At 42.5% G+C, this 17,453-nt stretch overlaps 1 protein-coding gene across 3 annotated transcripts in view; it reads left to right on the forward strand.

The window, feature by feature from the left end:
• The window catches only part of sbf2 (SET binding factor 2), a 67,136-nt gene extending 50,098 nt beyond the window's left edge, over positions 1 to 17,038 (forward strand). Inside the window, exons 24-42 of one of the 3 annotated variants that reach the window (XM_028955909.1) lie at positions 505 to 680; positions 1,077 to 1,204; positions 1,662 to 1,869; positions 2,031 to 2,227; positions 2,881 to 3,018; positions 3,545 to 3,628; positions 4,648 to 4,722; positions 5,091 to 5,269; positions 7,159 to 7,335; positions 8,642 to 8,743; positions 11,007 to 11,192; positions 11,798 to 11,924; positions 12,509 to 12,636; positions 13,561 to 13,785; positions 13,910 to 14,017; positions 14,788 to 14,969; positions 15,424 to 15,511; positions 15,602 to 15,733; positions 15,834 to 17,038. In XM_028955909.1, the coding sequence (XP_028811742.1) occupies positions 505 to 680; positions 1,077 to 1,204; positions 1,662 to 1,869; positions 2,031 to 2,227; positions 2,881 to 3,018; positions 3,545 to 3,628; positions 4,648 to 4,722; positions 5,091 to 5,269; positions 7,159 to 7,335; positions 8,642 to 8,743; positions 11,007 to 11,192; positions 11,798 to 11,924; positions 12,509 to 12,636; positions 13,561 to 13,785; positions 13,910 to 14,017; positions 14,788 to 14,969; positions 15,424 to 15,511; positions 15,602 to 15,733; positions 15,834 to 15,932 (2,739 nt within the window). In that variant the 3' untranslated portion in view covers positions 15,933 to 17,038. The remainder of the gene's footprint in view (positions 1 to 504; positions 681 to 1,076; positions 1,205 to 1,661; positions 1,870 to 2,030; positions 2,228 to 2,880; positions 3,019 to 3,544; positions 3,629 to 4,647; positions 4,723 to 5,090; positions 5,270 to 7,158; positions 7,336 to 8,641; positions 8,744 to 11,006; positions 11,193 to 11,797; positions 11,925 to 12,508; positions 12,637 to 13,560; positions 13,786 to 13,909; positions 14,018 to 14,787; positions 14,970 to 15,423; positions 15,512 to 15,601; positions 15,734 to 15,833) is intronic. The other 2 variants (XM_028955910.1, XM_028955911.1) reach the window with 2 other exon arrangements.
• The last annotated feature ends 415 nt before the right edge of the window (positions 17,039 to 17,453 follow it).

Genomic DNA, 17,453 nt, shown 5'->3' on the forward strand with positions numbered 1-17,453 from the left:
GCATGCATGTGTGGAACAGATTTTGGAAGGATTGGGTAGTGTTTTTGTCTAGCAGGAAAAACGCTGGCAAGATGCTGGCACATTCTACCAGCACAATCATGTGTTTTTACTTTTTTCCAGTATAAATTAATTTTAAGAAATTTTCATACAGCTTCTATTGACTTTATCACTATGCATCTTTCATGTAAATGTTTCTAGTAATATTTTCTGTGCTTAAATGTGTTTTTGAATATTACACTGTTTTTCATTTTTCAGCTGTTGTGTCCTGGGACCAAGTCCATTAATGTGATTTACAATTCCATTCAAACAAATATTCCAAAAGCTCTTTTTTACTTGAATCAGTGCCGACTTATGTAACTTGTGGCATGGCTGCTCTTCTGCTTTATTACAGTCGGATTCGGGGTCAGAGTGATAGTGTGGATTTGCATTTGTTGTGTTGGTGGCTCTAAAAGCCACTCTGTAGCATGTTGGCTAAGCCAACTTGTCTGTTTTCCCTCTGCCCAGTTGATAAAAGTGGCTTTTGATGAGGAGGTGAGCTCAGAGATGGTGGAGATTTTCCGGAAACATCTCCAGAGGATCCGCTACCCGCAGTCCATCTTCAGCACTTTTGCATTTGCAGCAGGCCAAAGCACCCCCCAAATCAACCTGCCTAAACAGAAGGAGAGGAGCACAGGGTTCAGGTACATTCACGACTCTTCTGTGAATCTTCAAGTCCAAATCCTACTCTGCTCATCATTAAAGAATTGGGCCTCAGAAATAATTACACAAAATTATTGCACAAACAATACAAAATACATTATAATTTTTCTTCGTCTAGCACCTAACAATCTCTGAGCATGCTCCTCGCTGACAAGTTAGGCCTTATCAGGGCTCTTAGTTTGTAAACTCAATATTCTATAGAAATCGAACGAGAATTGCTGGTCTCTTCCTCTTGTAAGTCGCTTTGGATAAAAGCGTCTGCTAAGTAAAGTAAAGTAAAGTAAAGTAAAGTAAAGTAGCAGGCAGTCTTTTCTTGACCGTTAAGGAAAATATGGTGTTTGACTCTGGATTGAGTTTCTCATCTCTGCTGCATACAGAACTCTGTCTAAAACCATTGTGAAAGGAGCAAAGCGGGCAGGAAAGATCACCATAGGCCGACCAGCAACACTGAGGAGGAACGAAAGGGGCAGCCGCATGACATGGCATGAAGATGACGACATCTCCAGTGAGTGTGTGTGTGTGTGTGTGTGTGTGTGTGTGTGTGTGTGTGTGTGTGTGTGTGTGTGTGTGTGTGTGTGTGTGTGTGTGTGTGTGTGTGTGTCAACCATAGCATGACAGGTGAAGTGAATGGAATTGATTGACACCTGGTAGGACAGCAAATGAACAATTTGTCCTTCTTTGTAGAAGTATGATCATTCTTCAGGATTTGAGTGACATTGGCAAGGAGCAGCTTGTGATTGCCAGATGTCTGGGTCATAGCATCTGCAAAAAATTTCTGGTGTATTTATGTTTGACACTAAATAAATTATGTGTATGAATAAGTGCATGGTGAATGACCATGTTTTATTGTCAGCTAGGACTCATGCATGTTGATGATCCGTTATTTCAAGTTTCTTTTTATTTAATTTGCCATTGAGAAGATAAATGTGTGTGTGTGTGTGTGTGTTGTGTGTGCTTTTTAGTTTCTGATGAAGGAGAGGGGGCTCCCCCTTCCAGCAGCACCATGAGAGCCTGTGAGAAGTCCACTATGGAGCAGCTAGTGGAGAGCCCCTGTTTCCGGGATTATCAGCGCCTCTGCCTTGGATCTATCAGCAGCAGCTCCACCCGGTCTAGAAACGTCGACCGCTTCCACATCACCGCTGTCAACCGAATGTACTCAGTCTGTAGGAGGTAAACAGACACGGATACACAACAAGGGTGTAACCAATCAACAATCTGATGTCATCAAGTTTTTGTTCAGAACTTTTTTTTTTTTGTGGTATATGATGTGCACGCACAGGTAACTCATCGGTTTCTTGTCATTATGTTTTTCTGCATGGTTTGTTGTGCAGTTACCCCGGGTTACTCGTGGTACCACAGTCAGTGCCAGACAGTAGTCTGCAGAAACTTGCACGCTGTTACCGCCACGGACGCATTCCTGTGGTGACCTGGAAACACCCGCGCAGTAAAGCGGTGCTGCTGCGCTCTAGCGGGCTGAACAGCAAGAGCGTGATGGGACTGTTCAAGTCGCAGAACCCGCCGTCAACAGGTACGTGTGCTGCGAGAGCGCGGGTTTCACTCGTCACTCCGCCATGCGCCAGTTTTACTTCAGCTTGGGCGAAGATGCTGTGCGTTTTCAATGCTGGTACATTTCATTAAACATCATCGTTACCTGGGCAACATGGTTGGCGAGACAAGGTTGTGAGTTTAAATCCTTCTGATCATCTTGTTTGCTTACATCGTGATGATCAATAAATGTATTTATATTGTTGGTCTCCTTTCATCATGGCACTTTTAGACTGACCATTATGGGGTGGGATACATTTATATTTATAGCAATACATTAAGCAAATCTCTTTACTGAGATTTGAAAATGTCTAAAAGTTCATTAGTTGTTGTTTTCTGTCAGAATTGTATGTGAGAAATGTACTGAAGAACGTGTGAAAGACATCTGTAAATTCTCAATCGAATTAACTTCCCAAAAGTTGTACTGGAGAATACACTCTGATTTAATAAAAAATTGGTTGGAATGTGGCCAGTGTAATGTCACCCCTGACTAGGTTTTTTGCTCATCTCTTAAACAACAAAATAACGGCATGTTATTGTAAAATCAGATGTTACTTCTTCATGATGGTTTCTGAGTTCAGTGTAAAGTTAAATCTTTACTATAAAACTCTCTCCCTCACTCTTTCTGTGTCTCAGCTCCAACGTCGACAGATTCATCATCAGCTCTGGAACAGGAGAAGTACCTGCAGGCAATCTTGACCTCCATCCCACAGCCCTTCAAACACAACGGCACCAACACCCTGTCCAACCGCTCTGTGGTCGGTCTGTCACCAGGTACTGAAACACGTTCTCGCATAGTCATTTCAGAGCTGCATCCATCTTTAATGAAGAACAATATGAAAGGATGAGTTCCTGCTTTCACTCCTGCATCTCTTTAATGAAGTGCTGTTTGGGGCTGATGTTCACAAACTTTTGTTCAAACAAAAGATATTTCTGTAGGGCTGAAATCTAAGTCTGCCATAAATCTCCTTCATTGTACATCTCAATCTTTAGTTATGGAATGCTTTTAGATTGGATTCATTTCATACCAGTGTCATAAAATTATTAAAGTGATTAGTGATGGTTGTTGACACAGCAGAAAATCCCCTTCATCCAATAGGCAGGGGTGAGTGTCTCATCCCTCATATTTTTATTGATCTTCTAATTGGCAAATTATAAAAAATTGGGCTTAGTCAAATCAGAAATCTGGTTAAATTTGGGTCCATTAGTTCAATTTCCATCCTGCTCACTGATCGTTCACTTCTTCTTCTCAAGAGAAGGAATGTGGGATGTCTGTTCAGTCTGTCTTTTGTCCTCCCAGCCAGTGAAAGGAGGACGTTGAAAATGCAGAAGATGGCTTCCGTCCACCTGGACGTCCCATTCTCCAGTAGTTTTTCCAGGGGAGGTTAGTGAGCACCCTTCATTACACTGGCTGCCAGACCACCACTACATCACTCCCCCATACTGTTCCAGCAAGTTGCGTGTGTGTGTGTGTGTGTGTGTGTTTGGAGCCTCCATCACTACGCCTGTGTTCTAATCCTTGGCTTCTGGTTTAAGATAATGGAATGGTGTCCTTTTTGTGCATAGCTATCAACCCACACACTGCTGTACAATGAGAAGCTGTATTGTCCAAGTGGCTGACTGTAATCCCAGAAAGTCATTCTGAAGACTGTAACATGAATACAGGTTCTATTCTCCAGTATACAATACAAAGATTTTTTATTATTGTCATTAGAAATTCAACTGAAGCATTTCTGATGAACACTCAGTACAAACCTCTCCATCATTTTATGCAGTGGAAATGAGAAATGGTTTCACATGAAATGACAGGAAGTCAGCAAGGAAGCCAGCACTTCCCAGAGCAAGCCGCATCTGCAGGACATGAAACAGTTAAAGATGGGCATGCAAATGCATATTACTTTTTATTAATTTTCCTCCATGCTCTTTGGGGCCTTTGGTCAAACTAAATATATTTTTTGTGTTTTTAAAAAGTTGGGCTGACACGTAAACTGGACCTAAAACTCCTTCACTGTCCATGTCAGTGTGATAAATATTTTCATATCAGTGTGATAAATATTAATATTTATACATTAATTGCAGTGATTAAAACAACAGCCTTTCTGAGCAGTTGCATTCTAAAGAACATTTAAAAGCTTTTATTAAATGCTTAAACTTTTCAGTTTTATTATACAAACTAATGATACTTTTAATAGTATTACTACTACTTAATTAATGGTCATTTTATTCTAATCAGTGAAATAACTAGGATCAATTTACCATTTAGTACCAGCTGTGAAATGTATATTGCATGATGTGCATCACCCCATGTGACTCATGTTAAGCTTGGTGAGTGTTTTTTGCCTGCATCTGATGGTGTCTCCTCGTTTTTGCTTCTCTCATCCATACCCCCATGTAAACCCCCAGTATTGGGGTACAGGGATAAACTCTTCACTTCTTCAAACCAAAACACTTCTGCTAAGGGGAAAATCCGTGTGCAAGGTACAGTAGGTCTCCTCTCCTGTTTTATCTTATATTCCTGCAACCTCTGCTGAGCATTAGAATCCAGTGATGAATCAATAGGAAGCAAATTATTAACCTCCTGCTAAAAGCAAGAAGGACTGTGTGGGATTGGGCTTGGTTCAGCAACTTCTTCATGAGCTGTATCACTCAACTTAATTCCACTGATATTCAGCTACTATCAGCACTGCACAGCATCAATCACGGTGTCTTCATCCTGTTTCTTTCCTAGCATCTGTGTGTGTGTGTGTGTGTGTGTGTGTGTGTGTGTGTGTGTGTGTGTGTGTGTGTGTGTGTGACATGTCACTAAGCACCGTACAGGACTCCCCCCTTTCTGTGTGTATTGTCAGGTGTATGGGCCAGCCTGCGCTCCAGCACCCGCGTTAACCACCCCCCTACTGTGGCTGAGTTAGGTCCTCGGTTGGCAGGGAGGGACCTGGCTCCTCCTGTGGGGACTGAAGGGCTGCAGGCCAAGCTGCTGAAACAGCAGGCTTCACTCTATGTCTTCGGAGAGAAGTCCCACCTCAGGGTAAGGAGTCGGCCAACCAGGCAGCTCGTTTCATCAGTTAGTTCCTTTATGATTTCATGGCACCTTTTCCAAAAAAAACACACACATTTTGCGCAAACATCAAATGAAATTGCAGCCAAATGTGAGAATGATTTTTTTTTCTAATGACAACTTGTTCCAGTAAGAATAAAGCAACACTGTTGTCACACTAGCTTTCTGATCTGTGCTACCTGTTTGAGTGTTTCTGTGATGGCCTGTGGCTGATTGTTAAGTTCATTTGATTACATTGTTCATACTTTAATAATACCGAATAAGAGAAATACAGAAATCAGCCATATTGGAGCATCTTTACGCTGATCTCCCTGAATGTTCTAATTATGAGAACGTTTCTTCTATTTCATCGGAAAAATCTTTTCCAGTCAGCTCTGCACACCCATATGGTGGGTTTGGAGCACATTTTCAGAATTTTACAGTAGAGCTTTTCACAGTTTTCATTGAGTGAAAAACAACATATTTGAGCAATCTATGCATGTATAGAGATTAGGCTTCACAGAATCCATATTTTTAGAATTTTTATGAAACGACAAAAATACAAACGTTCCTTTCTCCTTTTGTGTGGCAACATTTTTTATGACCTATTGTTTTTATGACCTAATGTCACTAATGAGCATAAGTGACATTCAAAAATATGTGATTCTAAAATAGAGTAAATCATTGAAACATACTGTAACAAAACATTCCTACCATACTCTTTTCTCTAAATATCTGTTCAATAAAAAACTGTGAGCCCATTTAAAAATAGTTCCAATACTCTAAATATATGTATGAATTACTACCACCTCACCAGACTGAGTGCCAAGCTCAGTTTATTTGTTTGATAGAGATCATTGAGACCTTTAAAATACATAAAACATATTTACAAGATGTCATTTACGCCCCTTGTGTTCCAAAAGCCTCAATACATTTTGACCTGTGAGGTATGAGAGACATTCAGCCTTGTGGGTTTTTTATACATTTAGCCACATTAAACATTTTGTCCTCAGCTTTGTTATCAGGACACTCTCTGGAACTCCAGGAAAAAATGCCTCCAACAACGCAAAATAATATTGAACTTGTGCAGTTTGGACCGCAGACTCTGTTCCTCATGCTGACCTTCTTTTAGGCAGCTGTCAAATAAATCTTTAAATTGAAATACATCTTTCAAATGGGGGGCAAATGTGTGGTGGATTCTCTGGATGACGCTGTATTGCAGTTGGACCCTTTTGTTCATCTGCTTCTCTATTAATGGATGATCTTTGTTTTGGCAGAGTGGACTGACCGATAACTGGTGGGAAGGATCTGAAGTTGACTGTCTGTAGTTATCTGTGGCAACTTCATGTTTTCATATCAGAGGATTGTTTGATTTAATGCAGGGGTGTGTTATTGCTGTAGTAGATTTAGACAGCCACTGATTGGTGAGCCATGTGACCCAGCAAATGATTTTCCTGGAATCCTGGAAGATGGGATATGTGGAGGCAGCAGTGAAGCTGTTAACCAGTGAGGTTCGGTTTTTTACAGGCTGGGGCAGAGTCAGCTGAGGTACTGAATGTACTAGATAATGAAATATAATGTATGTGTATGATGATACCTTGTGTGAATGCGAGCTAATATCTAATGTTCCCAAACAAAAGCGAGCGAGGAGATTCGCTTTCACACGGAACAGGCCACATTCCTTAACGTTACCATGAAATTGGGCCTTAAGGGACCAAAACATGTCCAAACATTGGTAGTGTCCGCTTGATTCTCATATGATTCCAATCCTTATTAAAATGCAGCATATGTTGGATGAATCCGCTGGGTATGTTGGTTTGAAGGTGTGTTCTGGACTGACACACAAATTCGCTGACATTTTTCCACGCCCTTGTGTGCAGGGTTTCCGTGTGGACACGTCACACAGCTGTGAACTAGTTCCTGTGGAGTGCGTGGACACAAGGCAGATGAAGGCTGCGTTTAAGAAGCTGCTGAGGGTGTGTGCGCCCAGCGCCATGGTGACGGACACGCAGGACTCATTTCTCAGAGCCCTGCAGGAGTCGGAGTGGTTCCAGCAGGTACGAGATCATCCTCTCCATCAGTCACTCGTTGGGCTGGGCGAGATCACAACGATTGGCGAGATCCACTTCTCTCTCCTTTCACTTCCCTACTGCAGTGGTTCCCAACCTTTTTTTCCCTGAAGCCCCCCTGCCTGTGTCCAAGACAAACCAGGACCCCCCCAAACTTCAATTCCTACACACATTAAAAGAATATAATGATTTATTACAAACTTTTATTTGCAAAGAAATAAAGCTTTTTGTTCTTACACTGCACTGAGTCTGTATTAGAGCTGTAATCTTCCGTAAAAGGTTAGCCCGACACGACCCGCCCCGAGCCTGACAAAATTGCTGACTGGTATGCTTTGTTATGCATTTAAATAATTCCCAGTGTTTTTACTGCGTCATTTCCATACAGCCATGACCCCGTGAGCTCTTTTTAAAAGCCCGACTTTCTTTGTGCGGCCTACGAGGAAAGGAAATGTGCTGGTTTAAAATATAATCACCAGCTGCTTGACTCCATTTCACTTCGTCAGCATCCATTTTCACAATAATTAAAATGCATCACCTGACAACAGAGAATTTCAAATCTATTTCACATTTAATTAAAAAAAGTTTCATAAAACATGTGAAACACTTTTACCAATCACTGAAACAAATTTACAAGCTGCAAATCAAATGGAAACGAAGTTCGTGTTTTCAGACCGAGCCGACTAAACCAAACCCGACTAAAATAATAGAAATTGAGTACGAACCCGATCCGACCCGGGCCAAGATTTACAGCTCTGGTCTATATCGCATACAGGATCATACAGAGTTTTGATGATCCTTTGGATATGTTGTTGTTTAAAAAAAATGAATGTTTACAAAGAATTGATTTTTAACCCTAGCGCAACCCCCCCACAACCCCAGGTTGGGAACCACTGTTCTACTCTACACCCCTCCACACTCTCTCCCCGCTCCACCCGCTCTCCCAGTTGAAGGCTTGTGTGAGAAAGGGCAGAGTACAGTTTCCCTCCGCCTGCCCCCAGGTTTCCCCTGCTCGGTGCTGTTCTCATGGGAAATGAAAAGAGTTGGTGTTCACAAACAATAGTACCACACACACACACACACACACACACACATACACACATTAACTAGATCACCAAGACAACCTGAACATCCCAACAGAAACAGCAGAAATGTGTTGATGACTGAGTATGTATGTAATACGGTTCTGAGGTGTGTATTATTGTGTATCTGTGTAGATTATATTTCACTGCATGTGTAAGTGTGCATTTTTGTTCATGAGGTTGTTAAATGTGTGTGTGTGTGTGTGTGTGTGTAGCTTCACAGGCTCCTGCAGCTTTCTCAGATGGTGGTGGAGTTGTTGGACAGTGGCTCCTCTGTCCTGCTAAGCTTGGAGGATGGTTGGGACATCACTACACAGGTAAACTCACACAGAACATATTCAGTATGTCACAAAAGTGAGTACACACCCACATATTTGTTGTTTTATGATATCTTTCCTTAGGACAACACTGAAGATGACACGTTGACACAGTGTAGTCAGTTTTCAGCTGTTCCCTCAATATAACTAAACAAACAGGCATTAATGTCTAAACCACTGGTAACAAAAGTGAGTACACCCCTAAGTGAAAATGTCCAAACAGTGCCCAATAAGCCATGTGTCAAAATGGCTCCTGATGGTAAAGAACTCTTTGAGGACTGAAAATAATGTTTTTTGCTTTATATAAAGATGGCCTTGGCTATAAGAACACTCTGAGCTGCAGCAGGGTGGCCAATACCATACACCGTTTTAACAGTACAGGTTCCCTTCAGAACGGGCCTCACCATGGTCGTTGAGAGCACGTGTCTCAGCGTCTTATCCAGAGGTCATATTCTGAAAATAGACAGATGAGGGCTGCCATCATTGCTGCAGAGGGGTCGGGGGTCAGACCTGTCAGACCATACGGTCACACACTTCATCAAACTGGTCTGCATGGCTGTCGTCCCAAAAGGAAGCATCTTCTAAAGATGGTGCAGAAAAAATCAGTTGAAGACAAGCAGACTAAGGACAGGACACTGGAACCGTGATCAACTTATTTGATTCAGATTCAGAGTGTGAACAAAGAGGCCGAGAAACTTATCCTCTGCATTTAACAATCACCCTTAGTGAGCAGTGGGTGCCCACAGAGCAGTGTCTGGGGACAGTACCTTGATCAAGGGGACCTCATTAGCACCTTGGCGATTCGGGATTTGAACCTGCAACCTTCTGATCGCGTGTCCGTTTTCTTACCCGCTAGGCCACCACTGCCCCTATAACATCCACCAGCTCCGCCATGTCATCATGGAGAAGTAGGCTAGGATGCCAGTGGCAACCTGTGACGTTCTAGTGAACTCCATGCCCAGGAGAGTTAAGGCAGTGCTGGAAAGTAATGGTGGCAAAAATATTGACAATTTGGCACAATTAGGACATTTTTCTCTGAGGGGGTGCACATTTCTGTTACCAGTGGTTTAGACATTAATGTCTGTGTGTTTAATTGTTTGGAGGGGACTGCAAATTTGCTGTTGTACAAGTTGTACACTGACTACTTTACATGGAATCGAAGTGTCACATCTTCAGTGTTGTCCCAAAGTCAAGTCAAAGTCAACTTTATTGTCATCTCACAATAGGGGTGGGAAAAGAACTCGATATTGCAATATATTTTTGTGCTCTCTGTTGCAATAAATAATTGATACACTAACGGCACACAAAATGATTAATTTACCCGTTGTCAGTGTCACTGTCACTACGCAATATCTACCATTCTGTTTATGGAGGGGGCACTGTTCGAGTTGTTAGTTAACACAAGTTAACTAACAACAACAGAGAAGAAGTGCAGAGAATGGCGGAAAATAATTTAAAAAACAAATCAAAGAGCCACCCGCTAGTTTCCACTCAAAAATGTGGAGACACTTCGGGTTTTACGAGACAGTCGAGGGAAAGGCACTGGATAAAGACTACGCAATCTGCAAGAACTGCTTTGCAAAGATAAAATATAACAGCAACACTACAAATCTGCAAAGTGCACCTCATTCTCCGGTGATAATGAGGGCAAGTAAGTTACTGACGTTTCAGTATCATGGTTTACACATGTTAATTAATGTTCATGCACTTTTATCTGTCTAGCTGTACAGTGTTTACATTTAAGACCAGGATGCAGTGAGTTATTATGCAAATGCATATTTCCTTACACAATGTTGGAAATATTGGCATTAATAAATGCATAAGATTTCCTTATTCCTTATTTTTCTTTTTCAGCCACATATATCGTGATATATCGTTGATGAAATTTCTTCCAATATATTGAATGTAGATGTAGATATTGCGAATCGTGATATTATCACAGAATTGAATTGTGAGTTACCTGTATCGTCCCACCCCTATCTCACAATATACAAGTAGACAGAGAGACGAGATTGCGAAGAAATGGGGATTCACAGTGTGCAAAAAGACCCAAAACATGACAAAGGACACTGTGGACATAATATAGTGCAGGTCGAGACAAACCAGGCAGACAAGTAGCAGCAACAAACAGACAATAAAATATTTACAAAAATGTGAGGGGTCTAGTCACTTTGGTCAAATACTGTATGTGCATGGTATTTATGTGTATACGGTACCATTGAACAGGGGAATTCTGGGTGTTTTGGGCTCTCTCTCCTATCAGGTGACATCTCTGGTGCAGCTGCTGAGTGAACCGTACTACCGGACACTGGATGGCTTCCAGCTACTCCTGGAGAAGGAGTGGCTGTCCTTCGGCCATAAGTTCAGCCAGCGCAGTGGCCTGACGGCGAGCAGCCACGCCAGTGGCTTCACCCCGGTGTTCCTCCAGTTCCTGGACTGTGTGCACCAGGCAAGCATTCTGGCACACCTACACAGTGACAGACGCACAGCGCAGGGGCTCATGTACACGTGCGCTCATATGGAGCAGAACACATCTGGAAAACCCGAGTGCAGAGCACTCCTTCACATAATTCCACCCAATCGCAGCTCTAAGACCCACATGCATGCAGACATGCACCTCTCTGTTCCCACCATGCCTGAGCTCTGATGTCACAGGATTCTTTCGGCACAAACTCACAAAGCTGGGGGCCTGGAGAGGACGACGCTCCAGCTGTCTGCAGCTATCTTCTGGCTGATTCCCCCCCCTGTTCCCCAAACAACCATTTTACTCCAGAAAGGCCCTCCCTGGCTCTCTCCATTTTTGCGCCTTTTCTACACATTCTGTCTCCAGTCATAGCTCAATCAGGCTCATTAAAAACTTTCTAAAATGTATCATGTGAAATGCTGAAAATGTGTCTTTAACTTCATGGCTTGTATTATAATTTAACAGGATAAGGTTAGGGTTGGATTTTTTGAGTTTTCTACTCTCCTTGTCCTGAGCCCAGTGTTGTGCAATGGGTTGGATATTGAGCGGTTCTAGATATTGAGTAAGTATTCTGATCTCGTGGTTTTCAGATACACAACCAGTGCCCGCTGGAGTTTGAGTTCAACCAGTACTACCTGAAGTTCCTGGCATATCACTACATCTCTAATCGATTCAAGAACTTCCTCCTGGACTCAGACTATGAACGACTGGAACATGGTAGGAACGCCCATCTTCCTCAGCACCCTATTCAGTTTTATTGTCACATATATATTGCAATCCAGGGTGATGTCAGGGTAGTGCAAGGGATGTCAAATGACCAAATGTAAGGTCAACAGTAACAACAGCACCCTGGAAATACTGGCAGTAAATAAGAAATGTGGGATATTAAAACTATGCAAAATAATACAGTGCTGTACAAAACTATTTCAAACAATGGTGCCGGTAAGTATTAGACAACAAAGTGGTGATACTGCAGATTGGCAGATTCGTCTGTCGAAGAATATAAAGGGATACACTTAAGTGTAGAATAAATTAGCTATGAATATAATAAATAGTGGCAGAATGTGTCCTACAGGATGGGATTGATGATCTAGGTTTCCGTTGGACCTTGTAATGACAACAATAACAAAAAAAAAGCAATGTCATGGTGATACAAATGTAGCAACATTATTTTTAATGTTATTAACATGAAAATGAAGTGCACACAGTAGCATTTCAATTAAGTGTTGCTTGACTTACATTCTGACCCTCTATGACATGCATAGTGTGTGTATATGTGTCTTGTTTTTTTACTCCTGCAGGAACCCTGTTTGAGGATAAGAGCGACAAGCAGGCCAGGAAAGGCCTCTGCATTTGGGAATGTATCAACAGAACCCATCACCGGTGGCCACTTTTCTTCAACTACCTATACAGCCCCTCTGAGTTGGAGGTGTGTGTGTGGTGTGTGTGTGTGTGTGTGTGTGTGTGTGTGTGTGTGTGTGTGTGTGTGTGTGTGTGTGTGTGTGTGTGTGTGTGTGTGTGTGTGTGTGTGTGTGTGTGTGTGTGATTCAAGATGTAAAACCTATGTCAAAACAGACATTCTATATCCATGAATTGTTAGGTTCCTGTCACCTCACACCTGCATGTTTGGATTGGACAGGTTTGATGAGCTGATATCACTAGTGGTAGCAGCAGGAATTATGATGCTGTTATACAACAACACATGTACTACACAACAATACTATTGGCAAAATAACATCTGGACATTGTTTTTATGTGGGGTACAAGCAGTGATGTACCTAGTCACCCAGTGACCTATCTAGTGGAGATCTTTGTAGTTCCACTGCACAGGGTGGTAGTGGCCTAGTGGGTAACACACTCGCCTATGAACCAGAAGACCCAGTTACTACCCCACTTACTACCGTTGTGTCCCTGAGCAAGACACTTAACCCTGTGTTGCTCCAGGGGGACTGTCCCTGTAACTTCTGATTGTAAGTCGCTCTGGATAAGAGCGTCTGATAAATGCTGTAAATGTAAAATGTAAATGTCCTGACATGCAAATCATTGGCCTAGTGGTTAAGGGAAGCGGCCATGTAATCAGAAGGTTGCCCGTTCGAATCCTGCACACTGATGAGTTAAAAGCAGAAGACACATTTCGTTGTGTCACCGTTTGCTCTGCTGCTGTGTATCACAATGACAACTTCACTTTCACTTTTTTTACTTTCATTTAAAAAAATGCTGATATGTAACAAAATTCATAATGTATTGTGCCTATATAATATATACTTTTGCAGATTATTTGATTTGTTTTTATAGTAACCATGGTGAACTGACCAGCACATGACTGCATCGTTCCGTGTTGTGTGTTTTGCAGACGGTGTTGCGGCCATGCCTGAGTTTACCCAACCTACGTGTGTGGGACTACTACACAGCCGAGACGCTGTCCACCGGACCGTCGTACGACTGGAGCATGTTGCCTCTCCCTGCCCAACCCGATGAAGAGGAGGGTCCATCATCGGGCAGGCCACGGCGAATCGTCTGGCCGTGTTACAGCAGCGTGGGCCGAGCTCAGCCTGACTCAATCACCAAACTGCTGACTGTAAAATGACCTGATTATTTGTGTGTTTGTGTTAATTAAGTGTTAATCTAGAGTACGTTAATCTGTATGATCCTATTAATCTGGAGGCAATGTGTGTGTGTGTATGTTTTTGTGCTGATCTCAGGACATTGGGAGGCTGGAGACTGACCTGGGCTTGACCACAGAGCGTTGGTACTCCACCTTGGAGAAAGTACGTGTGAGCATACAGGAGGACATGAAGCAGGAGAACAATGTGAGTAGGAACACAAGAATAAACACGCACATGCACTTACACTTCTATTTCATACATGTCCATGGTTTGCATGGTTTTATAGCTTTGTGAGGACATAGTGTGATAGCCTTATTATAAATGTAAATTTCTACTCCAACCCTAAACCTAATCTTAGCCCTAAACATAACCCCAGGATGTTTTTTGGCAAATCAAGAAATCACACATTCAACATTTCTCAGATAGCCACACCTTTGTTGCCTTGGCGGTATGTCTTGAGTCATTGTCATGCTTGAAGTCCCATCGTCACCCCATAGTCATTTTTTCACCCAAGGCTTCTCTGAATCACGTGCCTGGTATGTCGGTACATGTGTCTTATTGAGCGGTCGGCGCTGGCAGTCGCTATGACAGCTGCAGATCAGTAACAGGTCCCTCCTGTCTTGTTGTGGGCTGATCCTTCACCTTTTTCATGGTCATCTTGACCGCAGAAGGAGCTCCTTCATGGTACATTCTAGCCTCATGCAGGTCTACGACCCCGTCCCTGACGTCCCTGTGGCGGTGGAGTCCTTAATACACACAGAGATCAGGAGTATCTGTGATTAATTGATTTATTGTAATATCTGTGAGATTATTTGTATTTTCTCTGGCTTTTTGGTTGAACGTCATTAAAATGAAACCATGAACAAACAGGCAGAGAATCAGGGTATTATTTACCCCACTGTCTACATTACAAGATCATAAATGTAAAATGTGTGTGTGTGTGTGTGTGTGTGTGTATGTGTGCGTGTGTTTAGCTTCGTAAGCAGTCGGTGTGTCTCTCAGGCCTGATTCCTCCACCTGGTCCACTGCAGCACCATTCAATGCTGCACCTGGCGGACAGCAGTGTGGGTGAAGATGCCACCCCCACAGCCAATGGCATCAACCGCCGAGCAGCGACCCTCTACAACCAGTTCAGCCCCAAGAATGAGGAGAACAGGTGGGGTTTTACCGGTTTTTACCCACTGGTGGTACTTTTAATTGAATTGTGAATTAAAATACTGTCAACACCAGTATTTCACGTTGTTTCCACATCGCTGTAGCGCTATTGTGTCAGGAACTCATCCTCAGTCTTATACTTAGTCTTAACTTATAAAAACAAAAAATGCATTTTGGTAAAACAGAAATAGTTGAATTAGTTTCTGAGTGATGCGTTACTGCCCAAAATATTTCTCTGTAAATGCAAATAAACCTGGGTCAGGGTCGGCAAGAGAAGAGATCATCAGGTAACCAACAAATCCCACCACATCAGACCCAGATCAGTAGCAGAATTTCCTCTTCTGGCCTGTGCAACAGATGCATCTGACAGACCTTCCACCAGCAGTGTAATTTACAAGATGCGTTTTTCTGCGGGTTTTATGAACGTTTTTTGAACGTTTTTTTCCCCCCCGTAGGTCTTTTGAAGGGGTCTTGTTTAAGCGGGGGGCTTTGCTGAAGGCCTGGAAGCCTCGGTGGTTTGTTCTGGATGTTACCAAGCATCAGGTTAGATGCTGCGGGCCGTCTTTCCTCTTGTGTATATTAAGACATCACTGTGACATGTTGTTGTGTTGTAACGTGTGTGTTTCTTTGCAGCTACGTTACTATGACACCGGCGAGGACACCAACTGTAAAGGTCATATTGACCTGGCGGAGGTGGAGGCCATCCAGGCTGCAGCTCCAACTTTAGGCGCCCCAAAGCACATCAGTGAGAAGGCCTTCTTTGATGTGAGTTGCTTTTTTTTGTGTGTGTGTGTTTTTGTCTGATGTGAGAGAGTGTGTGTGTGTGTGTGTGTGTGTATGTGAATCTTTCTGCTTGCTGTTGCAGCTGAAGACAACTCGGCGTGTGTACAGCTTCTGTGCGTCTGATGCACAAAGTGCCCACCAGTGGGTGGACAAGATCCAGAGCTGTATATCAGATGCATGACCCTACTGTCTCCACACACACACACACACACACACACACACACACACACACACACACACATACACATTTATTTACTCACACAGACACACACCCAGACACCAAACTACTAATCATACACTCACCATGTGCCCAGTGTGGCTGTGGGTTCTGCTCCGTTCCTGTCAGCAGTCTGGAGGTCACACCCGCACGTGCTCAGCAGTGTTAGTGCCTTTCACACTACAGCAATTACAAGAGGCTTTACAAGAGTTCCTCCACTACACCACGCTGACCCCAGCAGTTCGGCTTCATTGCTGAGTGTCTGTTGTTTACAGCTTCTGTCTGGCGCTTGCGGCAGGGGTCAAAGTTACAGAGGTCAAATCTGCTGGGCTCCACCACTCCAGCGTTTCCAAGCAGCAGCCATGGCCTTTTAAAAAAAAACAAAAAAAAACGAAAACTCTGGTTTATGATTCATATGCAAATGTGGACACGGGGCTGTGTCTGATATCATTAGTGTGAGGAGACGGGAGTTCCGCCAAAAAATGTAAATAACAAAAGCACAACGATGTCTTTGCACTTGATTCTGCTGCCACCCCCGCAGACAAAGGTGGCACCAGGCGTGACGTTCCAGTTCTTTACAGAGAACAGTTCTATACAAATCATGTAGAACAACAACAGAAAAAAAAAAAAAAAAAACTCTTTGCACACTAAATTTTTATGTCGTAAGAGTTTTCTATTTAATTTTTAATACATAAATGTCTGTACTCATTGATAACAGCATTGTTTTTTGTGTGATGTAAATTATTTTTTTAAAGAGTCCCGTGTTTTTAAAAAAAGATGAATGGCTGTCTCCTGTGTAAATACCTTTTTGACATTTCTATCTGTATTGTGTATGCATTGAAATCCAGGTGGCATCGAGTGCTGAGCTTTGTCCTCGTGGAGATACTGAAATAACACTGTGTGACTGTTTACCTTGCTCGTGTAATTTTATGAATCCTTCCATTTCGGTGAAATGCCGGGAAAAAACGCCTGAGAGGAAAAGATGGATTACTGTATGGTCTTAACGTGTTGTGGTGGCTCTAATATTTTTGTATTTTATTTTATTGAAATAAATCAAGATTCCGACCTTCTATTTTTTGGCCTTTATTTATGTCAAATCAAACTGAAGCTACAGCTGATTGATCTTTGTAGATCTTTGTTTTTTTTAATGAAACTTTAAATCACATGATATTAAATGAGTTTTTGTCATATCATATTATACATAAAAGTCAGACAAAATGCTTTGGAAAATGTAGTCAAGAAATGTGTTAAGCATTGTATTCCATTAGAAGAAAAAGAAAGAAAGAAGTGATTGTCATTATGATAAACTGCAGCACAGCACACGGTGACACAATAAAATGTGTAATCTGCTTTTAACCATCACCCTTGATGAGCAGTGAGCAGCCATGACAGGCGCCCGGGGAGCAGTGTGTGGGGACGATGCTTTGCTCAGTGGCACCTTGGCGGATCAGGATTCGAACCGGCAACCTTCTAATTATGAGTGTT

This window comes from Denticeps clupeoides, chromosome 16 (assembly GCF_900700375.1).
Source record: "Denticeps clupeoides chromosome 16, fDenClu1.1, whole genome shotgun sequence".
NCBI classification, from domain to species: Eukaryota; Metazoa; Chordata; class Actinopteri; order Clupeiformes; family Denticipitidae; genus Denticeps; species Denticeps clupeoides.